The sequence below is a fragment of the Sus scrofa genome, chromosome 2 (genome assembly GCF_000003025.6).
Source record: "Sus scrofa isolate TJ Tabasco breed Duroc chromosome 2, Sscrofa11.1, whole genome shotgun sequence".
NCBI classification, from domain to species: Eukaryota; Metazoa; Chordata; class Mammalia; order Artiodactyla; family Suidae; genus Sus; species Sus scrofa.
The window spans coordinates 119293508-119319778 of NC_010444.4; the positions used below are offsets into that span (position 1 = coordinate 119293508).

Genomic DNA, 26271 nt, shown 5'->3' on the forward strand with positions numbered 1-26271 from the left:
CCCGATCTTACAAATACTTGTTATTGTCAGACTTAAAATGTTTGCCAATCTGATGTGTTAGTGATATCTCAACATGATCTCATTTTGCATAGCTCCAACATGTATTAGTCTTCTGGATTTCCTTTTGTGAAGTGTCTACTGAAGTTGCTGCTCAGTAACCATGAAAATACAGGAGCAAGATTGACCTTGAGTATACAGTGATACTTCTGGGGACTCCAGTCTACAGGTTAAGAGTCATTATAATTTAGTTGTTATTGTTGACATGGTGATGGTTGTACAACAGGCTGATTGGGTCTGGAATTTTTGAGCATCTATTACATGCCAGACAATATGCCAAGCAAACTACAGTGCAAACTCATCTCAAAAGGTAAATTCCTAGGTAATTGTTAACAGAAAGAATATGACAGTCTAAGGAAAACTTTATCACATCCAAGATATTGGTCAAGCTCAAACAATAAAATTAATAAATTACCAGGACATTTTTTCCCTTTCTTTTTTGGCTGTGCCCATGGCATGTGGATGTTTCCAGGCCAGGGACTGAACCCATGCCACAGCAGCAATTTGAGCCACAGCAGTGACAACACTGAGTCTTTAACCCACTGAGTCATCAGGGAACTCAAAAAAATTTCTCTTTTCTTTGAACAAATTCTGTATCAATGGACACTTAGTTATAAGAGAACAAAAAAAATAGAAAACAAGAAAAAAGTCTCACTTCCTCAGTCTAACAAGATCAAAGAGTTGCCCATATTATTGAATGGATCCAACAAGTATATTCCACTGGGTGAGAGAATTATGGAGAAACCCCAGAGGTTTACTGGTGCACTTTGATGAGCAGGGCTCTTATCTAAATTATCTTCAAAGAAAAAAAAAATTAAATGGTTCTTCTTTTAAAATGATTTGCCTGGTTGTGGAAAGCAAAGGTCAAGTGCCCTGGGAACTGAAGCTTAGTTTTGAGGTATCATTGAGACATCCAAGCATCCATAGCAAGTAGGCGGTTAATAAATGGGATTGGAACACAGACGAGAGATACTGGCTGGAGATGATAAACTGTGGAACCAAGACTGAAGTCAGGTGCAAAGATGAGAGCGCCTAAGAGCTTAGGATAATGTGAGAGCCGAGGCTCCACCACGTTCCCAGTGTGAGTCAATTAATAGACTGGAATCACAAATCCTAAAACACCACAAGCAAACACAGATGGTCCAGAATGACTCAAGATCCTCTTCCAGAATGTCAGCAGGATAAAAATGCAATGATCTCTCTCTATTCTTCCTCTAAAGACTTAACTGTTTGTAAGAGAACTGATCCCTTCAAGTTAACTAATTTGCAATCCAATGCAATCTCCTTAGTAAAGGAGACCAGAAAAGGCAGCCTAATTTCAATTGACACTTTTATAGTACATGTAAGAACCTAATCCTTCAGTCTGCATCTCTTTCTCATGCTTGCACCCATTTCTTCTATTAATGCAAGTGTAGAGTCTTCAGATGTCTACATTCAAATTTAAGATCATCTAACTGTCCAAGGCTGTCTCATGTCCTTAGAGGGAATCGAGATTGGATGGACTTGGAAATATCCTTAGAAAAATGATCACTTGGGGAGAAGGCATCAAACTCATGGGTCAACATAATCAAAAAATATCAAAATCCATAAATTGTCTAGGTCAATTACATTCATAGATTAATTAGAAACTGACATAATTGATTCAAATAATTAAATTTTATTTCATTTATCTCCATCATTTAAATATTTTGAGCTATGCTCAATGTGATTATTTAAATCAATGCTTTTGTCATTTCAGTTGCCCCTAAATCAAACTATACATCAGTGGAAAGCTGACATATGGAAAGAAGGAAGTTAATATAGACTAGAAATTTTTTTTTTCTTTAAAGAGAGGATAGTAGATCAAAGGGATAATTTAGATAAGAGTCCTTTTGACATCTTCAGCTGCTCATCAAAGTACCCCAAAAAACCATGTCAGCAATTCACCATACCACATCTGAAAGGCTAATAAATCACAAAGAATGATTTCTGTGGTAAACTCTCCACCTGTGGTAAACTCTCCACCTTCCCAGCTCCCATCAGCGTTGTTTAAATTCTGGCTCATTTGCTCTCATGGATTTTGCCAATGATGTCCTTGTTTGGCCCACCTTCTGGGTCCACTGCCTAGGGACTGTACTGAGATATGAAGAACTTTCAAGCGAGGGAGATGAGTTCCAAGCCCAGATCTGCTATTCATTAGGGAGTAGCTTTCACAAAGTTTCATAACCCTCAGAACCAGTTTCCTCATCTGTAAAATGAAAACATCCCTATAGTGTAGAATTTGTAAAGATTCGATGAAGTAGTATATGCCTGGCATATAAGCACTCAAAAGATATTAATTCCCTTCTACCTTCACAGACTGGGAGCAAATGTCACAAAGTCCCAATTTCTCTCGGAGCCCCTGCGGTTTCTCCATAATTCTCTCTCTTTCTGCCTCCTCTAGGGCCATTCCTGCAGTACATGGAGGTTCCCAGGCTAGGGGTCGAATCAGAGCTGTAGCCACGGGCCTATGCCAGAGCCACAGCAACGCGGGATCTGAGCCGCGTCTGCAACCTACACCACAGCTCACAGCAATGCCAGATCCTTAACCCACTGAGCAAGGCCAGACTGAACCACAAACTCATGATTCCTAGTTGGAATCATTAACCACTGAGCCATGGCGGGAATGCCACAAATAACCTTTTAAAGTATAATTTTCATTTTCAAACTACAAACAAAGGAACTGAGGACAGGTTGAAATACTATAGAGGTTGTTATGGCTCTTGGTTGAATTAAAACTGTTAAAAAAAAAATCCTTCAAGAAATTAGGAAAATTAAAGAGAATGCCACTGAGACTATTCACACATTAAAATCTTTTCTGAAGAACATTTTATTTTAGGGTAAAGGAAAAGGCAAAAAAAAAAAAAAAAAAAAAGACAGCTTTGGGGACTGTCACCAAAGTACACACTTCTCTCCTAATGGCTGAGCAAGGCCCTACTTAGAATAATGCTACACTTTGTGGATAATGAGATTTTCCCTTAGCTGGAATCTTCTAATTCCATCTATTTTAGAATTGATTATATAAACCTGAAAATTGCCTAAGAACAGGATTTCCCACCAGCAGAATCCTTGTCAAACCATTTGCATTATCAACTTCACAGGCAGGGTTTCTTTAGAAAACAACTAAAACCTGAGACTACTAAAGATACGGAAAAGACTGAGGATTTCTCATCTTCCCAATACATCTCATCAAAACTCTATGTGAGCCCTAAAACACTCAAAGGCTTTCAGAGGCAAGGCAAGTTACAAAGGTGAGACTTGACCTGAAACAGAAGGGCACGTGTCCTGCCTCAGAGCAACATGCGTTCAAGTTTTGCTTGGTTTTTGTTTTTTACAAGATAGCTATTTTTCCCATTTACAAGTGAGGACACAAAACAAGCACGGTCACATTCCTCCTGGAGTGGTCACTTTCAAACCCCTGTACCAAGGACATTCTTCCACATATTAGGTACAAGAGACTACACAATCTATTGATCCAACAATTAAATTCTATGCAGTCATTTAACACTGGTTCTCTAAGAGTTCATGAAAGAATCCATTTTTTCAATTATTGCCATCATTTTATTTGTCAACATACCTCAATATTTAAATGAGTTTCACAGAAAAGTTGGGTAATGGTTCAATATTTAGATGTTGGGAAAAGTGTTGAGTTCAAATTGCCCTCTGCCACAGATTAGTTTTGAGACCCTAGGGAGGTTATTTCATCTCTGGATTCTTAGTTTCCTCACCCGGGGGAAAAAATGGGGGAAAATGTGGAAGATGATACACTCCTCTAAGAATATTATAAAAATTACACTTAGATCTGTATAAAGCAATTAACCTAGGTCCTAGAATGTCACAATCAATAAATGACAATAATATATTCAAACAAAATTTTAGCGAATTGTGGATATATTTTTGCAATTACCTCACTCTGGTATTATCAAGAATGAAGGGTTATGTTCAAGCAAATTCTACACAAGACACTCTGGAAGATACATGCTCAGATTGATTGGTTTGTTTTAAATGGGTGAGGTGTCCTATAACCTCTGCACTTAATTTGAGAAGACCAAACTCACTCTCTTTTACTGTATGACCCCGAATCTTGAAAATTTCAATTAAATGTTTGTGCAAAGTGTTGCTCTTTAAAAGGTCATTTTGGCCTTACCTGTGCATCTCATGAGGCTGACCTCAGAGGATAGCTCTCGTTCCAGTTGAGTCGAGCCTGCTAAATTTTCAGTTCAAACTGACTTCGGCTCTGATACCTCCTATCCGGGTTCCCCAGCAGTACACATGCGCAGAAGAATCATCCTGTTTTCGACAGCCTAGTCGCTCACACTGTGATTCGTGGGTGAGCACCAATGCCTTCACCTGGAGCTAGTTAGCTCCATCACAGCCCTCCCAAATCAAAATCTGCATTTTAACTAGATCCCCAGGTGACCCATATGCATGTTAATGCTTGAGACTGCGCTGCCCCACAGCATATGCTGCTTTTTAATTAACGAGACCATCAGTAGGTTCCAGGAGCCACTGAGATGTACAGTGAACGAAGTTTATCTGAGACACCAAGTAGGTGAGACAGACAAGTAAGTCCTTTCTCTTCGTGTTTTACGTTCTCGTGCTCATTGTTACGTTAAGTGCAAAAAAACACACCTGGATCATATTATCTTCATCCCATAGCACAGTTCGTTGAATTAGCCAACTGGTTGAATTATACTTCAAAGTTAATTATAAGGGTGCATATTATATGATTCATTTACACGGCATTCTGGAAAAGGTAAGAACTACAGCGAGAGAAAACAGACCAATGGTATCTGGGGGGCTGAGGAGTGGGGACAGATTGATGATAAAAGGATATGGGGGAATTTCGGGGTGTGATGGAACTGTTCTATATATTGATTGTGGTAGTAATTACATGACCATATATATGTGTTAAAATTAAGCAACTGTACACTGCCAAGTATAAAATTGACTGTATTTACTGTATTAAACTTCAAAAATTTTTTCTTAAAAAAGAAAAAGTTAATTATTCATATACAGAAGCCCCCCCCCCCATCCACGGGTTGGCTTTTTGTGGTTTCAGTTACCCCTGCTCAACCAGAGTCCAAAAATATTAAATGGAAAATTAAAAATAAACAAGTCATAAGTTTTAAAGGGTGTAATCACCTGAGTAATATGATGACACCTCACCCTGTTCTGCTCCATCCTGCTCAGGATCCTCAACCATGACATCGTCTGCTTCTGACGTCCAACCACGAATGTCATCATGGATCACGGATCCAAGATCACCTGAAGCAGACAATCCTCCTTCTGACATGTGGTCAGAAACCAATAGTAACATAATGATACAATGCCTATGTCATTCACGTCACTTCGTCTTATCACGTAGGCATTTTATCATCTGCCATCATCACAAGGATGGGTACAGGAAAATAAGATATTTGAGAGACCATTATCACATAACTTTTATTACAGTATATTGTTATCAATGTTATGTTTTACATTGTTGTTAATCTCTTACAGTGCCTAATTTATAAAACAAACTTCATCACAGGTAAGTATGTATAGGAAAAAACATAGTACACGTAGCAGTATCTGCAGCTTCCAACGCCCACAGACAGTCTTAGAACATACTTCCTGTGGATAGAGGGGCTACTGTGCCTCTCCGGTTTGGTTTTGGACATTACAAGCAAATGATAGCAGTTGAATACACTATGATTCCACAGTACAATTTTTTTTTTTTTTTTTGTCTTTTTAGGGCCACACCCGAGGTATATGGAGGTTCCCAGGCTAGGGTGCAAATCAGAGCTGTAGCCACTGGCCTGCACCACGACAAAGCCAGATCCGAGCCATATCTGCAAACTACACCACAGCTCACAGCAATGCCAGATCCTTAACCCACTGTGTGAGATCAGGGATCTAACCCATATCTTCATGGATCCTAGTTAGACTCGTTTCTGCTGAGCCACAACAGGAACTCCACAATTTTGTATTCAGATATATTCTTTACCATTTATAAAGGATATCTTGTGAGGTTAAATACTATTTTCAGAAACACTATTTAATAGCAGAATGTGTGTGTGAAGCCACCCCATAGTAAATATTTCCTACACAGAAGACACTGTGTTAAGTATTTTGTATACATGATCTAATTTACCTAAGTACACAGCACTAGAATTATTTTACAAATAAGATGGTTACTTGTCTAAGATCACATAGTTATTAAATGACAAACCTCAGCCATAAATCCAAACCAAAAATCCACAGTAACCACTACTACTCTGTCCATGTGATTCATAGACTTCTCTGTGAAATTCAGAGTCCTATTGGCAGTAAATGCTGTGAGAATTCCTGCAGTCAAAAATACATCAAATATCAAATTTTGCTTAATGGAGTAGAACCCAAACTTTTTTGCTCATGGAGTCTTCTCCTTTCCCCCAAACCTATAAATATTTTTAGACCAGCCTTCAATTGTACCATGGGTATTAGCCTTTATAACATTTTTAAATGTTTTTAAAATGTTTTCAGAATTCTCTGTCACTTGACAGTTTTGAGGCCTATTAGGGACACTTAAATTCAAATGCTTACCTGTCAAATTTATGGGCAGAATTGGTAACCCAAGAAATTTTACCGGAAAATAACTTCTGGAATATAAATATTTCCACTTAGACATGGGCTTTAAAAATGGAGGGACCATCTAGGGCACAAAGAATTCAAATGGGTAATATTTAGCTGTCACAAATTGCCTTAAAACACTCAGATTTGGGAGTTCCCGTCGTGGCGCAGTGGTTAACAAATCCGACTAGGAACCATGAGGTTGCAGGTTCGGTCCCTGCCCTTGCTCAGTGGGTTAACGATCCGGCATTGCCATGAGCTGTGGTGTAGGTTGCAGACTCGGCTCGGATCCCGCGTTGCTGTGGCTCTGGCGTAGGCTGGCAGCTACAGCTCCGATTCGATCCCTAGCCTGGGAACCTCCATATGCCGCGGGAGCGGCCCAAGAAATGGCAAAAAGACAAAAAAAAAAAAAAAACACTCAGATTTGGAGTAAGTTAAAGATCTGGTGTTAGCACTGCTGTGGCCTGGGTCACTGCAGGTTCAATCCCTGGCCTGGGCTGTGGGGGAGCCAAACAAACAAATGTTCAGATTTTGTCAAATAACCTACTCACCAAATACAAGTTCAACTTCCTAGTAATCCTCCCCCCCCCAAAAAAAAATCTTCTACCAAACAAAGTACATCTACACACTATACTATAGTTCCATCACTGGAAAACAAACAAAAACCTTAAGAGTCAAGGAGTTATTTCCTAGGGTGTTACAAAATGAAGATCTGGAAAAGATACTAACTATATGAATCTATCATTTCAAAAATAATACTTTATCTAGTTTCAAGATGGTTAAGTCCTATCTACCTCTTCCTCTTGAAAATCACCCCCAAAATGAACAAGAAACTGAAAATTCCAACTACAGTGTAACTAAGAGCCCTGAAAACTTCAAACTGTAGTGAAGAGAGAGCAGTAGAGGAACAGCAAATGCCTTAATGAAAGAAGGTCAAATCTAAATATTCGCTGAGGAAGAAGCCCATCCCTGAGAAGCAGGATGCTAAACCCACACAGACCCCAGACAAGCTAAGGAATTGTAGACACCTTGTACACAAAGGCAGAGATGAGTCACAGGGCCAAAAACCAAGGGAGATTCAAAGTGTTGGGATAAAAAAGTAAAAACCCTACCCTTAAGAAGCTCACATTTTAGAGGATGCAAGCAAAAGTAAAATTTGAAGTGTGCTTTGGAAAACAAAACAGGGAATGGAAAATGTGGGGAGTGGGGGACAATTTAGATAGACTGGTAAGTGATTCTCCTTGTGAAGCTCATATTTGAAAGATAAAGTTAGGGATTGTGTGGATATTTGGAAGAGCAGGAGTGGTGTGAAATGTTTGACATTTTTGTAAGGCTCCCTCTGATTTTTCAATTGAGAAAAATGGTGCGAGAGAGGGCTTGAGGCCTAAGATTGTCAGTGCTCACTCATGTCTGGTTGTCTTCCTCCTGAGCACTCAGAAGATAGCATTCTCATGCCTGGTGGTTGGCACCATGCAATTAGTTCCAGCCAATAAAACATGAATGGAAATCATTGCTGAGGCATTAATATCTGTTGGGCTTCCTCCCTGCTCTTTTCCTGCTCTTGTAACTTTAGAAACCATGTGCTAAGAAGGTCGTGTGATAGAATATAGCGAGCCTGATCCCTGTATCATCAGTGAAGGAGAGCCTTTACTGATCTACAATAGACTCTATGAGAGCAAGAAATAAATTGTGGTTAAATTCAGAGGTTTCAGAGTTTGTTAGTAGTAGAATTTAGCATTCCAGCCAATTCATGGCTAGAGAGAGAAGACCCGCTAGGAAGTGATTACAATGATCAGGTTAGAATGCTGGTAGCAGTGGAGGTGGGAGAAGTTGGATTTCGGATATTCTGAAAGTTGCACCGATGGGGATTGTTGTAAAATTGGTGTAAGCAGCAGGTAAAGCTCACCCTTCCAGTTTCCCAGCTCTAGCCTCTGTTATCAGATGATGGTCCTCTTTCCCACCCCTCTCTCCTCCACCAGGCCCACTGCCGCCACCGCCACCACTCGCCTCCAAGGAAGAGAGAACATAGAGTTTCTGAAGAAATTTGGAGGAATTCCTTCTTTAGGGACACTACGTACATAAAGGTTGTCACCCCCAATCTTTGATTCCTAAGGACCACTAACCAGAGGATTAAAGCACCCTTCTTTGGAGAAAATGAATATCCCCAGAAGAAAGACTTGTAGACTTATTTGGGGGTTGGGGTGGAACACAACAAAATCCACCTTATCCTTTAAGGCATAGTCAAGTCCAACAATCAATAATCAGTGCTGAAAAAATAGCCAAAATTTGCAAACTCTTGAGAAAATCCTCTGATACGAAAGGCAGAAACAAAAAAGTAGAAAACTGAAAGGAATAAGTAGCATAGAGAGGAAATAAAATTTCAAAAAATAAATATTTAAAGTCTAAGAGTAATAAGGAAAATACTACATCAGTGAAACAAGAACAAGATGCTATCAGAAAGGATAAGAACATGAAATAGTCTAATATTCTCACTAGTAGGAAAGTTTCAAAAAGTAGTAAGGCAAACCTAAGGGGAAGAAATCACCAAAGAAATAATATAAGAATACTTCCCAGAACTGAAGGGAATAAACAAATTTCCAAAACATGCAACAGGGAAAAATAACCCATACTAAGAAACATTATAAATGTTTAAAACAACAGCAAGAAAAACAGCAGCTAAAAGCTTCCAAAGAGGAAAAACGGGTCACAACTAAAAATCAAGAATCAAAATGGCATTGGACTTTAGTAGCAGGCTGAGTGCTAGTAGCCAACAAAAGAACACCTTGGAAACAAAAACATGATTTCAAATTGTTAAGTGGAAGGTTAGAATAAAGAAATTTTAGAATACAAGATTTCAGGAAATCCCACCTTCCAAGTCTTCTCTCAGGATACTTGCTGGAGAATACGTTTAACTAAAACGAGAATATAAACCAGGTAAAAGAAAAACATGGAATTCAGGAAATTGGGTTCAACTTAGAAGGATAGGTTATTCTTGGTGTAAGGGCACAGGGAAGCCCCCAGAGAGCTATGTAACAGGCCAAGGAACCAACCAGTCCATGTTGGAGCAGGAGGACAAAGAAGAGCCAGAGAAGAGATTCCCCAGGAAAAATAAAAATATAGAAATATGTTTCACCTATCAAAATGCCATATTAGAGGTATTTCAGAGAGGTTTTGGAAGATGTAGGACAACTTAGAGCACCAAAGATAACTAAGTAATGATATGGGCAAATTTTAACTCCAAGAAAAAAAAAAAAAAAAACTTGTATAAGAAATGTCGACCTAACAGTCGCACTTAACTGCATACTGAACAATATTTACTTAGAGTTAAAATCCTCATCAAGTTCCTGATGTGGCTCAAGTCGGTGGTAACAAGCCCAACTAGTATCCATGAGGATGCGGGTTCCATCCTTGGCCTTGCTCAGTGGGTTAAGGATCTGGCGTCGCCATGAGCTGTGGTGTCGTTTGCAGATGTGGCTTGGATCCAGCATTGCTGTGGCTGTGGAGTAGGCTGGCAGCTGTAGCTATGATTGGACCCATAGCCCAGGAACTTCCATATGCCACAGATGCAGCCCTATAAAGCCAAAAAAAAAAAAAAAATCCTCATTTAATATTACATAATGTCAGTAAGTAGGGTCTAATATTATTAGAAGAAAAGGACCATTAAAATAAGTACAGAAGAATCTAGTAAATGTACAGACTCTAGGGAACTGGAAGAGGTATAAGTGGGGGATTCCTCTGTTTTTTGTTATGCATCTTTTACCATTATTTGACTTTATAAACCCTGCACTTAGTAATTTGGAGATATGTAGGTATTACTTAGGAGAGAGAAAACATTTTTACAGCAGTACTCAGTCAGAAATCCAGTATTGCTCCAGTAGTCTTAAGATCACATGACAGGTATACTACTCCAAACAACATTAGCTCTGCGCCTAAGACCCATGTCTTAGGAGAACAAGACTTAGAAGAAAAGAAAGCAGATCTTCAGAGGCAGTCCTATTATCTGGCCAGTGAGCACAGACAGATTCAAACTGCATTTGAATCACATCCCAATGTAAACAAAACCAAGCAACCCTTTTTAGGGGGGCTGCACTCAAGGCAGGAAGAAGTTCCTGGGCCAGGCAGTGACCTGAGGCACACACAGGAGTGACAATGCCAGATCCTTAACCTGCTGAGCCACCTCAGAATGCCCCAAGGAACTTTTTTAGGGCTTCTAAAAGCATGTCCTCTGGCATTTGAAAAACTAACAAGCCATTGAGTTCAGATAAGATAAAAAAAGAATCTAGGAAAAAGGGAAAAGAATTTTATTTAAAAGTATTGTTTATTATCCAACAGCAGTCAGACTATGGTCTCTGGATCACTTATGGCACATTTCCATTTATGGTGACAGTAAGTTACAGTCTTACTTCTAACATGCAGGTATCTGTCTGGCCAGAACTTTAAGGACAGTTTTTTCTTAACCATAGCACTGAATCATTCTTCTCCTTTCTCCATGAGATGGCAAACTCTGAAAAGAAGCCACTCCTTTAGTATCAGAGGTAATCTTAGCATAGAATGGCCAAGAGGGAAGAAAAAGACCAGAAAACTGAAAGGGAAAATGCATTCAGCTTTCCAAGTCTTTAGGAACAAAAAGGATTGTTTGTTTGTGTGTTTTAACATTTTAGGATATTATCAATACCCTCATTTAAGCCCCCAGTGCAATGGCCAATAGCCTCCCTTCGTTTCCCTCAAATATACCAAATTCCTCCCAATTGTGCCAGTTATTGTCCCTTTATGCCACCTCCAGATCCCTGCCTTCCAGCCTCTGATTATGATCCCTGCTGTGTGCATCCCTAGAGAGTGCTGGCTGGCTGGCTTGCTGCCAGGTGGTTTGGTCAACAGGCAACCCCAGCATATCAGGTGGAGGTTCTTTCTGACTCCTTCCATTCTTGGCACCACATCTTTGGCAACAGCTGCCTCCCAGAGCAACCCTCCCTTCATGTTCCCACTCTCCCTGAGATCGAATTCCCTGAGATCTCCCTGAGATGGAATTCCCGTGTCCTTCCTGCTCTAGAAGCAGTAATGGCTTCAGGCTGTGGTTAGTCCCTTGCAGCATCTCACCACTGCTTGTTTCTTCAAGGCTGCCTGTATCTCTAAGCAGCTTTCATTAACAACTTCTCACTTGAACCAGCTGGGATAGTTCTAGTACCAATCACAGCTCGGATCAATTCATGATCTCCAGCATCCATGCACTTCGTGTTCGGTCTACTAAGCATGCTCTTCACTTAGCCCTTTCTTTGCACACAGGCTCCAACTCAGAGGGGCTTCCCTGACCACCATATCCAGTATTAGCGCACATCTCAAGCACTCTTAGTCCCTTCCATTTTTATCATTTCTCCTTTCTAAAAATCAAGCTCTTTTAGGAGCTTTTAGGCAGGAACCTAACTAGGCTGTCTTGTTCACCTTTTACCCAGTGCAGAGCATGGAGTCGAACAACAGCAGGAGTTAAAAACTTGTTAAATGATGTAGTTCCAAATCAAACTGTAAAAAAACCTAAATTCCTTTCATTTTTAAAGCAGAAGAGTCCCAAGATAATCTCTGACCCTCGGGATGCCATTCCCATAAGCAGGTAAAACATTTAAAATGAATATATATCTGCCTGGTAGAACATAATGTCTAAAGAGCATTCCTGCCTAAAACACTAGCTTTCATAGTAGCAATCCAATGTTTGACCATATTCCTGTATGGGATACACCCTCAGCGCCTATCAGAAGATGGGCTAGTCCAAAGATTTCACAGGCTCAGATTGCATTCAAGCCACAGAGGGTAGCTCCAATTCCCACTCCTTTCAAGAAAGCAACTCCAAACATGAGAATTAAGGTATTATGCCCTATCACAGGGATATTTCTGAGTTTACTCTTACTTATTTTGCAATTAAGACCCATCCAACAGTAGTAACAATTCACTCTGATTCAAACATATCAACTACTAGAACCCCATTACCTAAGAGTATGAATATTAGCAAAAGGGCCATTCATCTGATCACAATCTGATCAATTATGGATCAGAAAAGAAATATTAGACAAATTGATCAACTGAAGTACAGTTGGTCCTTCAATAACCCAGGTTTGAGCTGCATGAGTCCACTTAGACAGGGATGCTTTTCAGTAAATAGGCTCCACAGTACCACACAATCCCCAGATGGTTGGATCCTTGCAGGTAGAACCGAGGACGCACAGGACCAACTGGAAAGTTGTACTTGATTTTCAGCTGCATGGAGGGGGTCACCCTTAACCCCACAATATTCAAGGGTCAGTTTAAATTAGTTTATGTTAAGCTCTTCTAATGATCACTTCCACAAGAATTAAAGCTAGTAAATGCCCCCAATAATTTTATGTAAAGCTCTAAGTTAATATACTCAGTCAAATATCTTTTCATAAACCGTTTCCATTTTCCATACAAACACACTGAGAATTCCTGGAATGCAGATTTCAATAATTACACTTGACTTACTTTTAATTTTTATTAAAAATGAAAGAAGCCCAGAACAATTTATATGCAACTATACAACATTTTAAGCGGTTTTCCTACTCCTATTAAAGCTTTATACTTAAAATGTCTACATGATATGTGCTTCACAGGCTTAAGACTACCAAACTTTACCACACATGTGACTTTAGCAGCTTTATTGCACAATGATCCACAGAACACTGCATATGTGTTTAGTTCAGCCTATGTCATAAAGTGCTATTCAGAGGTGGGAAAGTAACAAAGCTTACTAAACACCAAAATTGTCCATGATATTTTCCTACTCAGGTCAGGTAAAAAAAAAAAGCTAATTTAGTGCTACCAGCCTAAATAACGGATTTCCATTTTAAAAAGTATATTTATAATGAAAAAGAAAAAAACAAAATAAACAAAGAGCTGAGGGTTTTGGTTAGTCAACTGAAATACATCAAAAACATTCAAAAATGATTAATGCTAAATGCCTAACAATCTAGTTTCTGAATACCCAACTTCAAAAAAAACCTAACCAGCTTAAATAAAACCACCCAAGAAAGAACATCTTTCAAAAATGAAGATAAAATTTAGATAACATGTAATTCCACAAATTCAAAGAATCTGCAATTTTTAAAAGGGTACACACAGTCATTGTGATTTTAATTATTATCCCTAAACAATTAAATGTGTATTTTAACTTATCTTACAATGCTTACTACCAATGAGCCATAGAAAATGCCATACAGCTGATCAGACAGTTAATCCTTCACATTTTATAGTATATGTAATGACACTAAAAATAGATCATGAACTTTTCAAATTTGTAAACATAAACCAGGACAATCTGATATGTAATAATTGGGCCAAAAAAATGAAAATTACAAGACAAAAAAGAGAACAAAAGAATATGATAATTATTAGTACCTTCACTAATGTTTATGAAAAATAATTCTCTGTATAAGCTCAAATATTTTCATAGAGCAACTAACAAAAAAATTTGAAGAAAAATATTTCCCAAAAAATCATATGAAGTGAAAAGCTTCATGTTTTAGCCGAGAATTTGGTGTTTCCTGCAAGAAACCATGTTTTCCACACATGCAGGTATGGGCGTTACAGCTAAGAGAACTCTTAAAAATATCCTTAAGAATACAGTTTGTGGTCTTAAAAAAAAAAAAAAAAAAAAAAGTAGTATTCATTTTCCAGGCAATATATCCTTAATATTAAATACATAATTTTCCATTTAAATATACTACCTTTTCTATGGCCTTTTTCTTTTTAGCTATATCTATACCTTTGTTTTCCTATTAGAAACAAACACATGACACAATGCTTAGTACTAATTTCTATCCATAAGGCTTTTAAAAAATATCTTCTCTTAGGACATAAACATGATATTAAAAAAAAAAAAAACACAAAAGAAGAATAAATATTTTTGCAGCCCTCTGTCCCCCACCCCACAAAAAGGAATGTAGTATCAGCAACACAAGCTGACATAAATAAATGGATTTCCCGTGCATAAAAAGACAATATCCAGTTAACCATTTCGGTGTTAACTAGCATAGAGTATCTTCTCCCCATCATTTGTGAAAGGCAGAAAGGCTGTTTAGGTTTGCTTTGTTTTAGGAAGAAACATACACAAAAAACAAGTGTGGCGACAGAACATTTAGATGACATGTAATTAGTTACGAAGGTTAACACCAAGGCATTATTTTGCTCACATTTTTTATCCTTAAGTCACATCAGATGCTTAAAACTACATGTTCTCTTGGTATTCTAGATACTTTGCTGTGATGGGTTCTTCAAGCTGGATTCCTCCACTGCCCATTAATGCAAATGCTGGATACATAGTATGCGAACAATCCACTTGGCGTTCATAAAGGCATTTCATGTGATCCATATCATAGAAACCCACTTTGCCTTTATCATAGTCGAGGAAAACCCCTATACTTGTTGGCATGGGAAGAACTCTATTTTCAGGTTCATTAGAAGAAGTAGGTGACTTGGGTATAAAAAATTTCTTCATGCCTATAGTAACTAATGTAAAGGGTTGTGAAGAATCAAAACAGGCATCTTCACTGCCGCTGTCATGCCCACTGTCTTGCTCGTACCTAAAACACAAAATAGAATCTTAGCTGTCTCATCATCCCCATGCCTTCAAGTAGCTTCAAAACATTTTCACAGTATACACTGAGTTAAAATAATTTGTACATCAAAACCTTTCTGTTAAACTATAATCACTTAAAAACCTAAGGACTACACACTGCCACTTAGAATTATACCACAGATTCAGCCCCAAATTCTCATGAAGTATCCATTTTTACCTAGATATATATACAGATGAGAACCTTAAAAAATTAATAATTTTGGTATATCAAAAAATAAAGCAAGGGAGTTCCCATTGTGGCTCAGCAGTAACAAATCTGACCGTTTCCATGAGGATGCGTGTTCAATCCCTGGCGTTGCTCAGTGGGCTAAGGATCCAGCGTTGCCATGAGCTGTGGTGTAAATCACAGATGTGGCTCAGATCCCACATTGATGTGGCTGTAGCTATGATTCAACCCCCAGCCTGGGAACTTCCATATGCCATGGGTTCAACCCTAAAAGGCAAAAAAAAAATTTTTTAATAAAAAAATAAAGCAGGGGGAAGAGAACTGAAGTGACTTGATAAAGATTAAATATTTATTGCACAAAATCATATATGAAAAAATAAAAAATGAAGACAGGCCCCCTAATCCATGAAATTACCAGACTAAGTAAAATTAACGGATACTGCAAAATAATGCAGGAGAAAAAAGCATGTTTCCTTCTCCCCTCTAAGAACTGTATTTCCTGGTTGGAATTTCTGTGTGGATCTATGATGTAAGCAAGTATTATGAAGAGTCCCCCTCACCCCTTGATTATAAAACAGTAGCACCTTAAAAGAAAATTTTGATACAGAGTTTCTTCCACTGTTTTCTCTGTGCCTAGTTTGGTTCTTACATATTTGTGATCTAACTACATGAACAATTTTAATTGGGTCTTTTCACTTCTAACATTTCTCATGTTATAAACTCTTTTAACATTATTAGTAATAATCTACCAAGTAGACGTACTATTATGTTTTAGTAACTATTTCCCTATTTCAATTTTCATTGTTATTTCAACTTATCATCTTGGTGCTAAAAGTTCTTCCTATCACTCAGACTGGTGATCTGGGATTTCTGTAGACATGAGTGGTCAAAAATGGTTTGTCTGGACTGGTTCACACTACACCTTCCAACGAAACTGAACAGTACAGTCTCAACTAAGTGGTCAATCTCTAAAAAATAGAATTCTTTGTCATGGAAACACACTGACCATGACTTAATTCTGTAAACACATACGGGACAGTTTCAAGTAACTGTATTCCTTAACAAAAGAGCAAGTTAATTATCACAGTCATGAAATATGGCATTTAGAGGTATTTCGCTATTTACATAATTTTTAATCACATAATTAGGGTGACTGATGTCAAAGACTTCTAAATTCTAAATTGCGAAGCTACACAATAACCAAGAGGAACCTAAAACAGGCTCATGTCCTCATAGCATCCAAAATTAACTGCTGAATCTCATTATTCACTGACTCCTTTTCTTAGCCAGCCACACAAGCTCGGCCCAAACACCTGAATCTAAGAAATGCATATTCTAAAAACTAAATATTCTAAATGCAATAAGTAAACCCAGGTCTATTTTCTATGGTTAGTTTTGAAAGAATCAGATCAGAATCAGATCAATAAAAGAATCTACCTTGGACTAACTGCATCGCGGGGAGACCGAAGCCATTCTTGGAGTTTATCACTGGAAGCAACTCCCACTTTTACCAGGTAGGAATATGGTTCCACTCGGAAGGCCCAAAAGTGTTTTCCTTTTGTAATTCCAACATCTCCAATGATGTAGTCCAGACTTGTGTAATAACCCACTTGGATCCGTTCTGCAGCAAGCAGAAGGTTAAATCCAGCTCTGCTCTCTACGCGGTCTCTCTTCAAGTTCAGCAAGAGGTGTTCATTATTATAGCCACATTTCTCATCAAAAAGGAAGCTGAAAACTGTTAAGAGAGTTGACAATTAGCCTGCAAATTATTTATTAGCATTTCTGCAGTTCATGGCTAAATTTGACAGGTTTTTCAGACAGAAATGATTAAAAAGAAACAGGAAGAGGATTACCCTAGGCAAACAATGACAAACCAAAACCCCAACTTAGAAATAATTTCCACTAAAGTACCTGAAAATCTTCAGAAATTTCCAAACAGAAGAAACATTTTAAATGTATGAGAAATTTATGAATGTAGCCCCTTGGAACAGATTCAGCAAATCTATCATATTTTACACAATTGAATCTGTCCTTTCATCTCTAATATAAGAGTTGTACACTTTCAAAAATATCTATATGTTTTCTTAAAGTTTTATTCCAAATTTTAGAAATCTGAAAAACACTGGCAATTTTAATAAGGTCTTTCCCTTACTAATTAAGATGGCAGACATGAGAAAGTATAGAGCATTAAGAAAAAAAAAAAAAGCACAGGCTTTGGGTTCAGAGACTTGGGTTTGAGATTCCAGCTCAAGCATTTAATCAGGGTTGAACCTGAACTTTAATTATTATTATTATTATTATTATTATTTGGTCTTTTGTCTATTTAGGGCTGCACCCGAAGCATATGGAGGTTCCAAGGCTAGGGGTTGAATCGGAGTTACAGCAGCTGGCCTACGCCACAGCCACAGCAATGCCAGATCTGAGCCGCATCTGCAACCTACACCACAGCTCACAGCAACACCAGATCCTTAACCCACTGAGAGAGGCCAGGGATCGAAGCCCCTTCCTCATGGATGCTAGTCAGGTTTGTTAACCATTGAGCCATGATGGGAACTCCTGAACTTTAATTTCCTTAATTACAGAATGGCGATAACGACTTTCCTAAGTCTATCAACTCAAATTCATTAAGCCTAACATTTACCAGATGTTAGCCCCAAAAGTAGAAATGATCCACATGGCATCGACAGATGAAGTGATAAAGAAAATGTTGTACATACATACCGTGAAATACTATTCAGCCTAAAAAAGTAAGGAAATTCTGATACATATACTACACGGGTGACCCTTAAACCATTCACAAAAGATCATATTAATCCACTCACATGAGACACTTACACCAGGCAGATTCATAGAGGCAGAGGTAGAACAGAGGTTACCAGGTTCTGAGGGGGAGGGAGATGGGGAATTATTGCTCAAGGAGCATAGCGTGTCAGGTTTGGAAACATGAAAATGTTCCAGAGATTATGAATGGTGATGGTTGCACAACACGGTTGAATGTAGTCAATGCCACTGATCTGTACACTTAAAAATGGTTCAAATGGAAAAATGTTAACTATATTATACCACAATTTTAAAAGACTGCTAACAAAGAACTCCTACTGTGGCGGAACGGGATTGGCAGCATCTTGGAAGTGCTGGGATGTTGTTAAATTCCTGGCCCAGCACAGTGGGTTAAGGATCTGGCATTGTCACAGCTTCAGCTTAGACTGAGACTGCAGCTAGGATATGATCTCTGGCCCGGAAGCTCCTTATGCCTCTAGGCAGCCGAAAAAGAAACAGAAAAACTGCTAACAAGCTAAAACCATTCTCCATATGTGATGTTGAGATGTGACCATTCTTCCAGGTTATATCTGTGGTCCTGGCATGGTAATTCATGCTTGCTTCCTTTCAATCTCAAAACTCTTCCAGTTTGCAAAATAAGTTTAGATGGTCACCCTACTCATACGGCTTCTCTCAGAAAAAAGGCAGACAGCTTTTAACATTTCCTTTTCTCCTCCCCCCTCCACTTTGTCACTGAAAACAGCAGCTACTTCCAGATTTCTTCTTTCTTCCACTTCTAGTTCAGAGGGACTCAAAAAGAAAGCAGAAACTGCATAAGCTATAAAATATTTACTTAAGTCTTGCAAATGCATCCTGAAGCTCTTTTGGGTTTTATTAAAATTCAAGAAAAATAACTTTAGCCAACCCTATTAGTTGTTTTTTTTTTAATTAGCCACAATGTATATGAAAAACAAAGAGTGAATAGTACACTCTGGACCAAAAGAGAAGGAAGGGGAGAGCATACAAAATATAGGAACAGGGAGTTCTCTGATGGCCTAGCGGGTTGAGGCTCCTGCGTTCTCACCGCTGTGGCTCTGGTTGCTGCTGTGCAGCATAGGTTCAATCCCTGGCCCAGGAATTCCCACATACTGCCTGTGTGGCAAAAAAGAAAAAAACAAAACAAAACAAAACAAAAAACCCAACAGAGAACCTGAAATAAACGTTGCAACTCTCATTTAAAAAAAAAAAAAAATATATATATATATATATATATATATATATATATATATATAGAGAGAGAGAGAGAGAGAGAGAGAGAGAGAGAGGAACATAAGCCACTACAAACAGGTAGGAGCAACAGGGTCTAAAAGCCAAGTGCAGGGACCTCTAAGGCAGTGACCAACAGGGCAGAATGATTTTTCCGCTCACCAGAATGAGCACAACTTTGGTTCTAAATGTCCCTTATCCATGGAAATAGCACAGTGAATATCAACTAGCCTGTTAAGTCTCTCATTGTATAAAAAATCGGTAACATTCTATCAAAACAGACACTGTTGTTTTGTTTTTAATTTTTTTTTTTTTTTTTGTCTTTTTGCCCTTTCGAGGACCACTTCCTACGGCATAGGAAGGCTAGGGGTCGAAGCAGAGCTGTAGCCGCTGGTCTACGCCAGAGCCACAGCAACTCAGGATCCGAGCCGCGTCTGCAACCTACACCACAGCTCACAGCAACGCCAGACCTTTAACCCACTGAGCAAGGCCTGGGATCGAACCCGCAACCTCATGGTTCCTAGTCGGATTCGTTAACCACTGCACCACAACAGGAACTCCAAAACAGACACTGTTTAAGTAGCACCAGCCATTTTTAACTTGGAAAGGGAAAAACGAGGGTTGCTGGGCAGGAGCAGCTTTTAGTATGGAGAAAAAGCTATCTGTGTGGTTCTTTGATTGATTGATTGATTTTTGCCACATCTGCACCATGTGGAACTTCCCAGGCCAGGGATCGAACCCAAGCCACAGTAGCCACCCGAGCCACTGCAGTGACAACACCAGACCCTTAACCCATTACATCACAGGAGAGTCCCATATGGTTCTAATACATGCCTTCCAACCCCATGAGCTAATCATCACTGACTTAGAAAAGCCAGACAAGTCAGAATTAGGTAGGTAGAACTATACTTCATGTTATTGTACCATTTTTAAAATATCTGCTGAGATTCTATGTGAATAGAGATTTCTATAAAGTGATCAAAAAATAGAGAATTATATTAAAACCTAAGTAGCATTTGTTATTTTAATCCCAAATTAACAGCCCTGCTCATTCAAATGTCTTTACGTTTTTCTATCTCTGACGTCAGTCAGAAATCTAATCCTGTTCTCAGGCAACATGGTGAAATTCAAGTATTCAGTCTATTTCTAAATCTCAGCTAGGTATGGAATCGAGTTTTCTAGACTCTTTTACAATAAAGGTGGTTTAATGTAAGTCTACATGGACACATTAACTGGCTTATTTTTTTTATCCTGGTCTCTTTCAACCCCACGTTTTTCTGTTCCCAGCGTTCACATTACCTGGAGCTGGAGGAGTATGAAGGATCAATTCTCTGCTACAAGGACTGCAGATGGAGCCCTTGTAGGCTCTTACTCTGAAGGCATAGTTACAATTGCTTTCAAGATCCGAAATAACTTTACTTGTGCCAAACACTTCTGTCTCATTCCAAGACAACATTTCTTCATCTCTATTAATCTTCCGATACTCGAGGACATAGCTATCAGCTTTATCCTTTCCTGGATGGTACCAATTTATCAAAGCATTGTTATAAATTTTGCTCTGTTCCTCATTGATCTCTGGCACATCTACGCCTGAAAGAATTATGAAATAGAAAACAATGTTAAAATACTATTTCAGAACCCTTTTCCTCAGTAAAAATGGTATATTGACAATACTTCTAGGATTACTCTACTATCCAAGAACTTTCTAAATGTATAATACTGTGTATAAGAAAAAGAGTAATTCCTGCAAATACAACAACGTCGCAGACTCTGAGGACATGCTAAGGGAATAAGCCAGACATAGAAAGACAAATATTGACTGCGTGGTTCCCCTTATGTGAAGTTTTGTGGGTTTTGGTTTTGGTTTTTTTTCTTTTAAGGGCCGCAACAGCAGCATACGGAGGTTCCCAGGCTAGGGGTCTAATTGGAGTTGTAGCCACTGGCCTACACACAGCCACAGCAACACTGGATCCAAACCATGTGTGCAACCTACACCACAGCTCACGGCAACAATGGATCCTTAACCCACTGAGCAAGGCCAGGGATCAAACCTGTGTCCTCATGGATCTTAGTCGGATTTGTTAACTGCTGAGCCACGACAGGAACTCCTACTTGAAACAGGCATATTCATAAAATGAAAGATTGGAATGGTTGTTACCATAGGCTGGGGGCCAGGGAGAAATGGGCACTTAGTAACCAACAAGCATAATGTTTCAGTTAAACCATATGCACAAGCCTTCAAGACCTGCGGTACAGGGGTTCCCATTGTGGTTCAGTGGAAATGCATCTGAACTATGAATCTAAACCATCCTCACATTGCTGGGAAAATCTAGCAACCGTGAGGATGCATGTTTGATCCCTGGCCTCACTCACTGGGTTAAGGATCTAGCATTGCCATGAGCTGTGGTGTAGGTCGCAGACATCGCTCGGATCTGGCGTTGCTGTGGCTGTGGTGTAGGATGCAGATGTAGCTCCTATTCTACCCCTAGCCTGGGAACCACCATATGCTTCGAGTGCAGCCCTAAAAAAAAGACAAAAAAAAGAAAAAAAAAAGATCTGTGGTATGACACTGTGTCTCAGACAACATTACTGTACTGTACACCCAAAGTGTGTTAAAATAATAAGACATCAGGATAAGTTTTATCACGATAAAATTATAAAAGAAAAATCAAGATTTTAGAAGCTATATTTATGTTTATAACTGAAAGGGGAAAGACAAGAGATAAAATTAGTAAGACTCAGTTTTACCTTTATGTATTAACTCTGAAACACTGTGTTAAAATTTTTAACCATAAACCCTTCAATTTCCATCTACTGAATAACAACCCCAAACTTGAAATTTCTAATATATGTCCTCCTATGAATATATATTTTTTTTGGTCTTCTAGGGCCACAGCCACAGCATATGGAGGTTCCCAGGCTAGGGGTCCAATTGGAGCTGTAGCCACTGGCCTACACCACAGCCACAGCAACGCCAGATCCCAGCCGCATATGCATCCTATACCACCACTCACGGCAACACTGGATCCTTAACCCACTGAGCAAGGCCAGGGATAAAACCCACGTCCTCATTGATACCAGTAAGGTTTGTTAACCAGTGAGCCGTGACGGGAACTTCCCCTATAAATAATTATTTATTTATTTATTTATTTATTGGCTTTTTGCCTTTTCTAGGGCCGCACCCACGGCATATGAAGGTTCCCAGGCTAAGGGTCGAATCGGAGCTGCAGCCACTGGCCAGTGCCACAGCCACAGCAAAGAGGGATCTGAGCCATGTCTGAGACCTACACCACAGCTCACGCAACGCCGGGTCCTTAACCCACTGAGCAAGGCCAGGGATCGAACCTGCAACCTCATGGTTCCTAGTTGGATTCGTTAACCACTGAACAGTGATGGGAACACCATATAAATAATTACTTTAATAAATGTTTTAACATCTAAGTTTGGTGAGTATAATAAATAAGCTTGAATAAAACATTACATAATTTTTTTCTTATTTTTTTTCCACAGAGTTGCAAAGCAATTTAAATGACTTTTTCTTGGTATAAATGAGGTATGTATATTTGTGTGTGTGTGTGTGTGTATGCCACACCTGTGGCATATGGAAGTTCTCAGGATTGAATCTGAGCTACAGTTGTGACCTACACCACAGCTGAAGCAACACCAGATCCTTAACCCACTGGGCCGACCTGGGGATCGAACCTGCATCTCAGCAGTGACCCCAGCCACTGCAGAGACTGCCTGATCCTTAACCTGCTACACCACAGCAGGAACTCTAAACAAGGCATGTATTTTTCTAAGAGAATCAGAACCTACATAAAACGTACACACAAAAATTAAGTAACTCAGAGATAATCACTTCAACAGTTTTGTACAGCTCCTGCCAGTATTTTCCTCCCAGTGGCATTCCACTATATGGATGCATCAGCACTAATTTTTAGAAACATGCTTCTAATTTTTCACTAAAAACAATGATTAAAATATCACAGCTAAATGTGCACATTCATAATCCTTTCCACAGACTAAATTCCAAAAAGCTTAACTGCTCTGGTCATATGCTAAGAATAAACTGTAAGAGTACATACACACACACACACACACATATTTATGTGATCAAATGACAGAGAAATACATGCAATGAAAAGTAGAAGTCCCCGTCTTCCCCTTATCCTCCAGCTCTTTATAATCAATAGTCAAGCATAAATATGTCTCTGTGTGCATTTGTGCAACTAAATGTTACGCAGCTATGAGATCAGAAAAGTCATCCAAACTACATTTTTGGTTTTTTGTTTTGCTTTTTAGGGCTGCACCCATGACATATGGAAGTTCCCAGGCTGGGAGCCGAATCAGTGCTACAGCTGCTGGGCTATGCCACAGCCATGCCAGATCCGAGCTGCGTCTGCAACCTATACCACAGCTCGCGGCAACAGCAGATCCTTAACTCACTAAGAGAGGCCAGGCATTGAACCCCCGTCCTCATAGATACTAGTCGGATTCATTACCGCTGAGCCATCACAGGAACTCCCAAACTACATTTTGAAGTTAAAAAAAAAAAAAAAATCTAGTTACAGAATAACACAATTGGTATGCCCTACCTTATACCCCTTTCTTTTTTTGAAACAAAGCTTACTAAAAAAATTGGCATGCAGGAAAAAATGAGGAGAGCATCCACCAAACCAGGAAGCAAGGGTACTACTTTCCATTCCAACCCATCCATGTTACTGGTTCTTTCTATGCGCTGGCATAACCCGTGATGAGCCACCCTCAAGCTCATCTTTCCAAAATCTGTTAGGGGGTCCCCAGGGGAGGGAGGACTTTGTGCTCCTTGGTAAACTAGCATATAGATGAAAAACAATTCAAGTATACATTGTGAAAAAAAGGGGGAGCACAAACTATGAAACAGACTCAGCATTTCAAATACCACCACATATTTGGAAAAGCAAGATCATCAGAACAGACAAGATAAGTCTATAACTCAAAGGGGATTCAGGTATTGATTTGAAGAGAAAAGCAGTCACAGTAATAATCCTTCAGAGTTTTTACCTTTCAACAAAACAAATTTCCTTTGACTGAACAAAAATCTACACATCTATACCTATATGGTCTTTAAATTCTAAGTATTCTTTTGCAAGGACTAACTGCTCGCCATGACCAGAAGAGGAATGTGAGGGAGATGAATAAGGTGTGAAGAGAGAAAGGAAAGAAGGCCTCCCTACTGGGCAGCAGCAGAACACAAACAGGAGCAAATGTGAGGGGCTAAACTGTGTGCCCCAAAATTCACATGATGAAGTTCTAGCCCCTAGTACCTCAGAATATGGCTTTATTTGGAGAGAGGGTCTTTAAAGAAGTAACAAGGTTAAAAATCAGGTCATTAGGGTAGACCCTAGTCCAGGATGACTAATATGGCTGGAACCCTTACAAGAAGAAATCTGGACACACATACGTATAGAGGGACAACCTCCACCTAGACACCTGAGTGAGGCCTCGGAAAAAACCAACCCTACCAACAGCTTCATCTCAGACTTCCAGCCTCTAGAGTCCTAAGAAAATTAATTTCTACCCAGTCTATAGCAGCCCCAACAAATGCTGCTCTAGGGGAACTCACACACGCACAAAGAATTCCCTGACAAAGATATTCAACGGGTGGAGTTCCCACTGTGGCACAGTGGGCGAAGGATCTGAGTTGCTACAGCTGCTGTATGGGCTGCAACTGCAGCTTGGATTTGATCCCTGGCCCAGGAACTTCCATATGCTGTGGGTGTGGCTGAAAAAGAAAAAAAAAATGTTCAACAGAGTATTGCTTATAGCAGATAAAAAGCAGAAAGAGCCTGTCGCTCAGAAGGAAAATTTGCATAATACAATACTATATAGAGTTAAAATACAGCAGCTGTAAACCAGAACTTCATGTATTAACAAATATTTATCTAAAACTTGAATTCTCAAAAAAGCATTTTACACAAAAAAAATACAATGAGATGCCATTCACACAGTATTCAGAAACATACCAACTAAGATAATCTAGCTTTTGTGCATAAAAATATGGTTATAGGGGAGTTCCCGTCGTGGCACAGTGGTTAACGAATCCGACTAGGAACCATGAGGTTGCGGGTTCTTTTCCTGCCCTTGCTCAGTGGGTTAAGGATCCGGCGTTGCCGTGAGCTGTGGTGTAGGTCGCAGACGCGGCTCGGATCCCACGTTGCTGTGGCTCTGGCGTAGGCCAGCAGCTGCAGTTCCAATTAGACCCCTAGCCTGGGAACCTCCACATGCCGCAGGAGCAGCCCAACAAATGGCAAAAAGACAAAAAAAAAATATATGGTTATAAAAGCATAAATGGGATATGAATTTAGGCTATGATGGTCTAGACAAGTGAGATGCCGCTTTATATAAGGTCAAACCGAAGAGAATTTGTGTTTCTTTGCCCAGTTCGAACTAAAGAACTAAACAGACTAAAACAGCGAGGGTTTGCCATTACTAAACTTACCACTAGAGAAAAAGGACAATTCTCCAAGCAGCTCTGTTTGTTTAGAGGTATTAACAACGTAGTCTTCAAAGGAAGTCTGAGCCGCAGGTCTAAAACTCTTCAGGGATTCTGTAGCTTTCTGGATTCTACAGACAGATATAATACATTTTATACAAAAAAAAAAAAAGAAAAAGAAAAGAAAAGATTCTTTCAAGAGGCAAATCAGATCAAATATGTGCAACATGATTAAGAGAAGAAAACCTCACTCGACATTCCAGTTACGAGTGAAACAAGAGGTAGGGCCCACAA

At 39.3% G+C, this 26271-nt stretch overlaps 1 protein-coding gene and 1 long non-coding RNA gene across 7 annotated transcripts in view; both read right to left on the bottom strand.

Annotated features, from left to right (window-relative positions):
* LOC110259442 overlaps positions 1 to 10129 on the bottom strand; it is a 132810-nt gene extending 122681 nt beyond the window's left edge. Inside the window, exon 1 of the long non-coding RNA XR_002341852.1 lies at positions 4223 to 10129. This is a non-coding gene — a long non-coding RNA (uncharacterized LOC110259442). The remainder of the gene's footprint in view (positions 1 to 4222) is intronic.
* Positions 10969 to 26271, bottom strand: part of TRIM36 (tripartite motif containing 36) — a 47990-nt gene continuing 32687 nt past the window's right edge. For 5 of the 6 annotated variants that reach the window (XM_021084643.1, XM_021084642.1, XM_003480892.4 and 2 more), the window contains 4 exons: positions 25984 to 26108; positions 20802 to 21092; positions 16914 to 17211; positions 13155 to 15254 (listed from right to left, as the gene is read on the bottom strand). In XM_021084643.1, the coding sequence (XP_020940302.1) occupies positions 14900 to 15254; positions 16914 to 17211; positions 20802 to 21092; positions 25984 to 26108 (1069 nt within the window). In that variant the 3' untranslated portion in view covers positions 13155 to 14899. Of the gene's footprint in view, positions 15255 to 16913; positions 17212 to 20801; positions 21093 to 25983; positions 26109 to 26271 lie in introns of all 6 variants that reach the window. The other variant, XM_021084641.1, reaches the window with a different exon arrangement.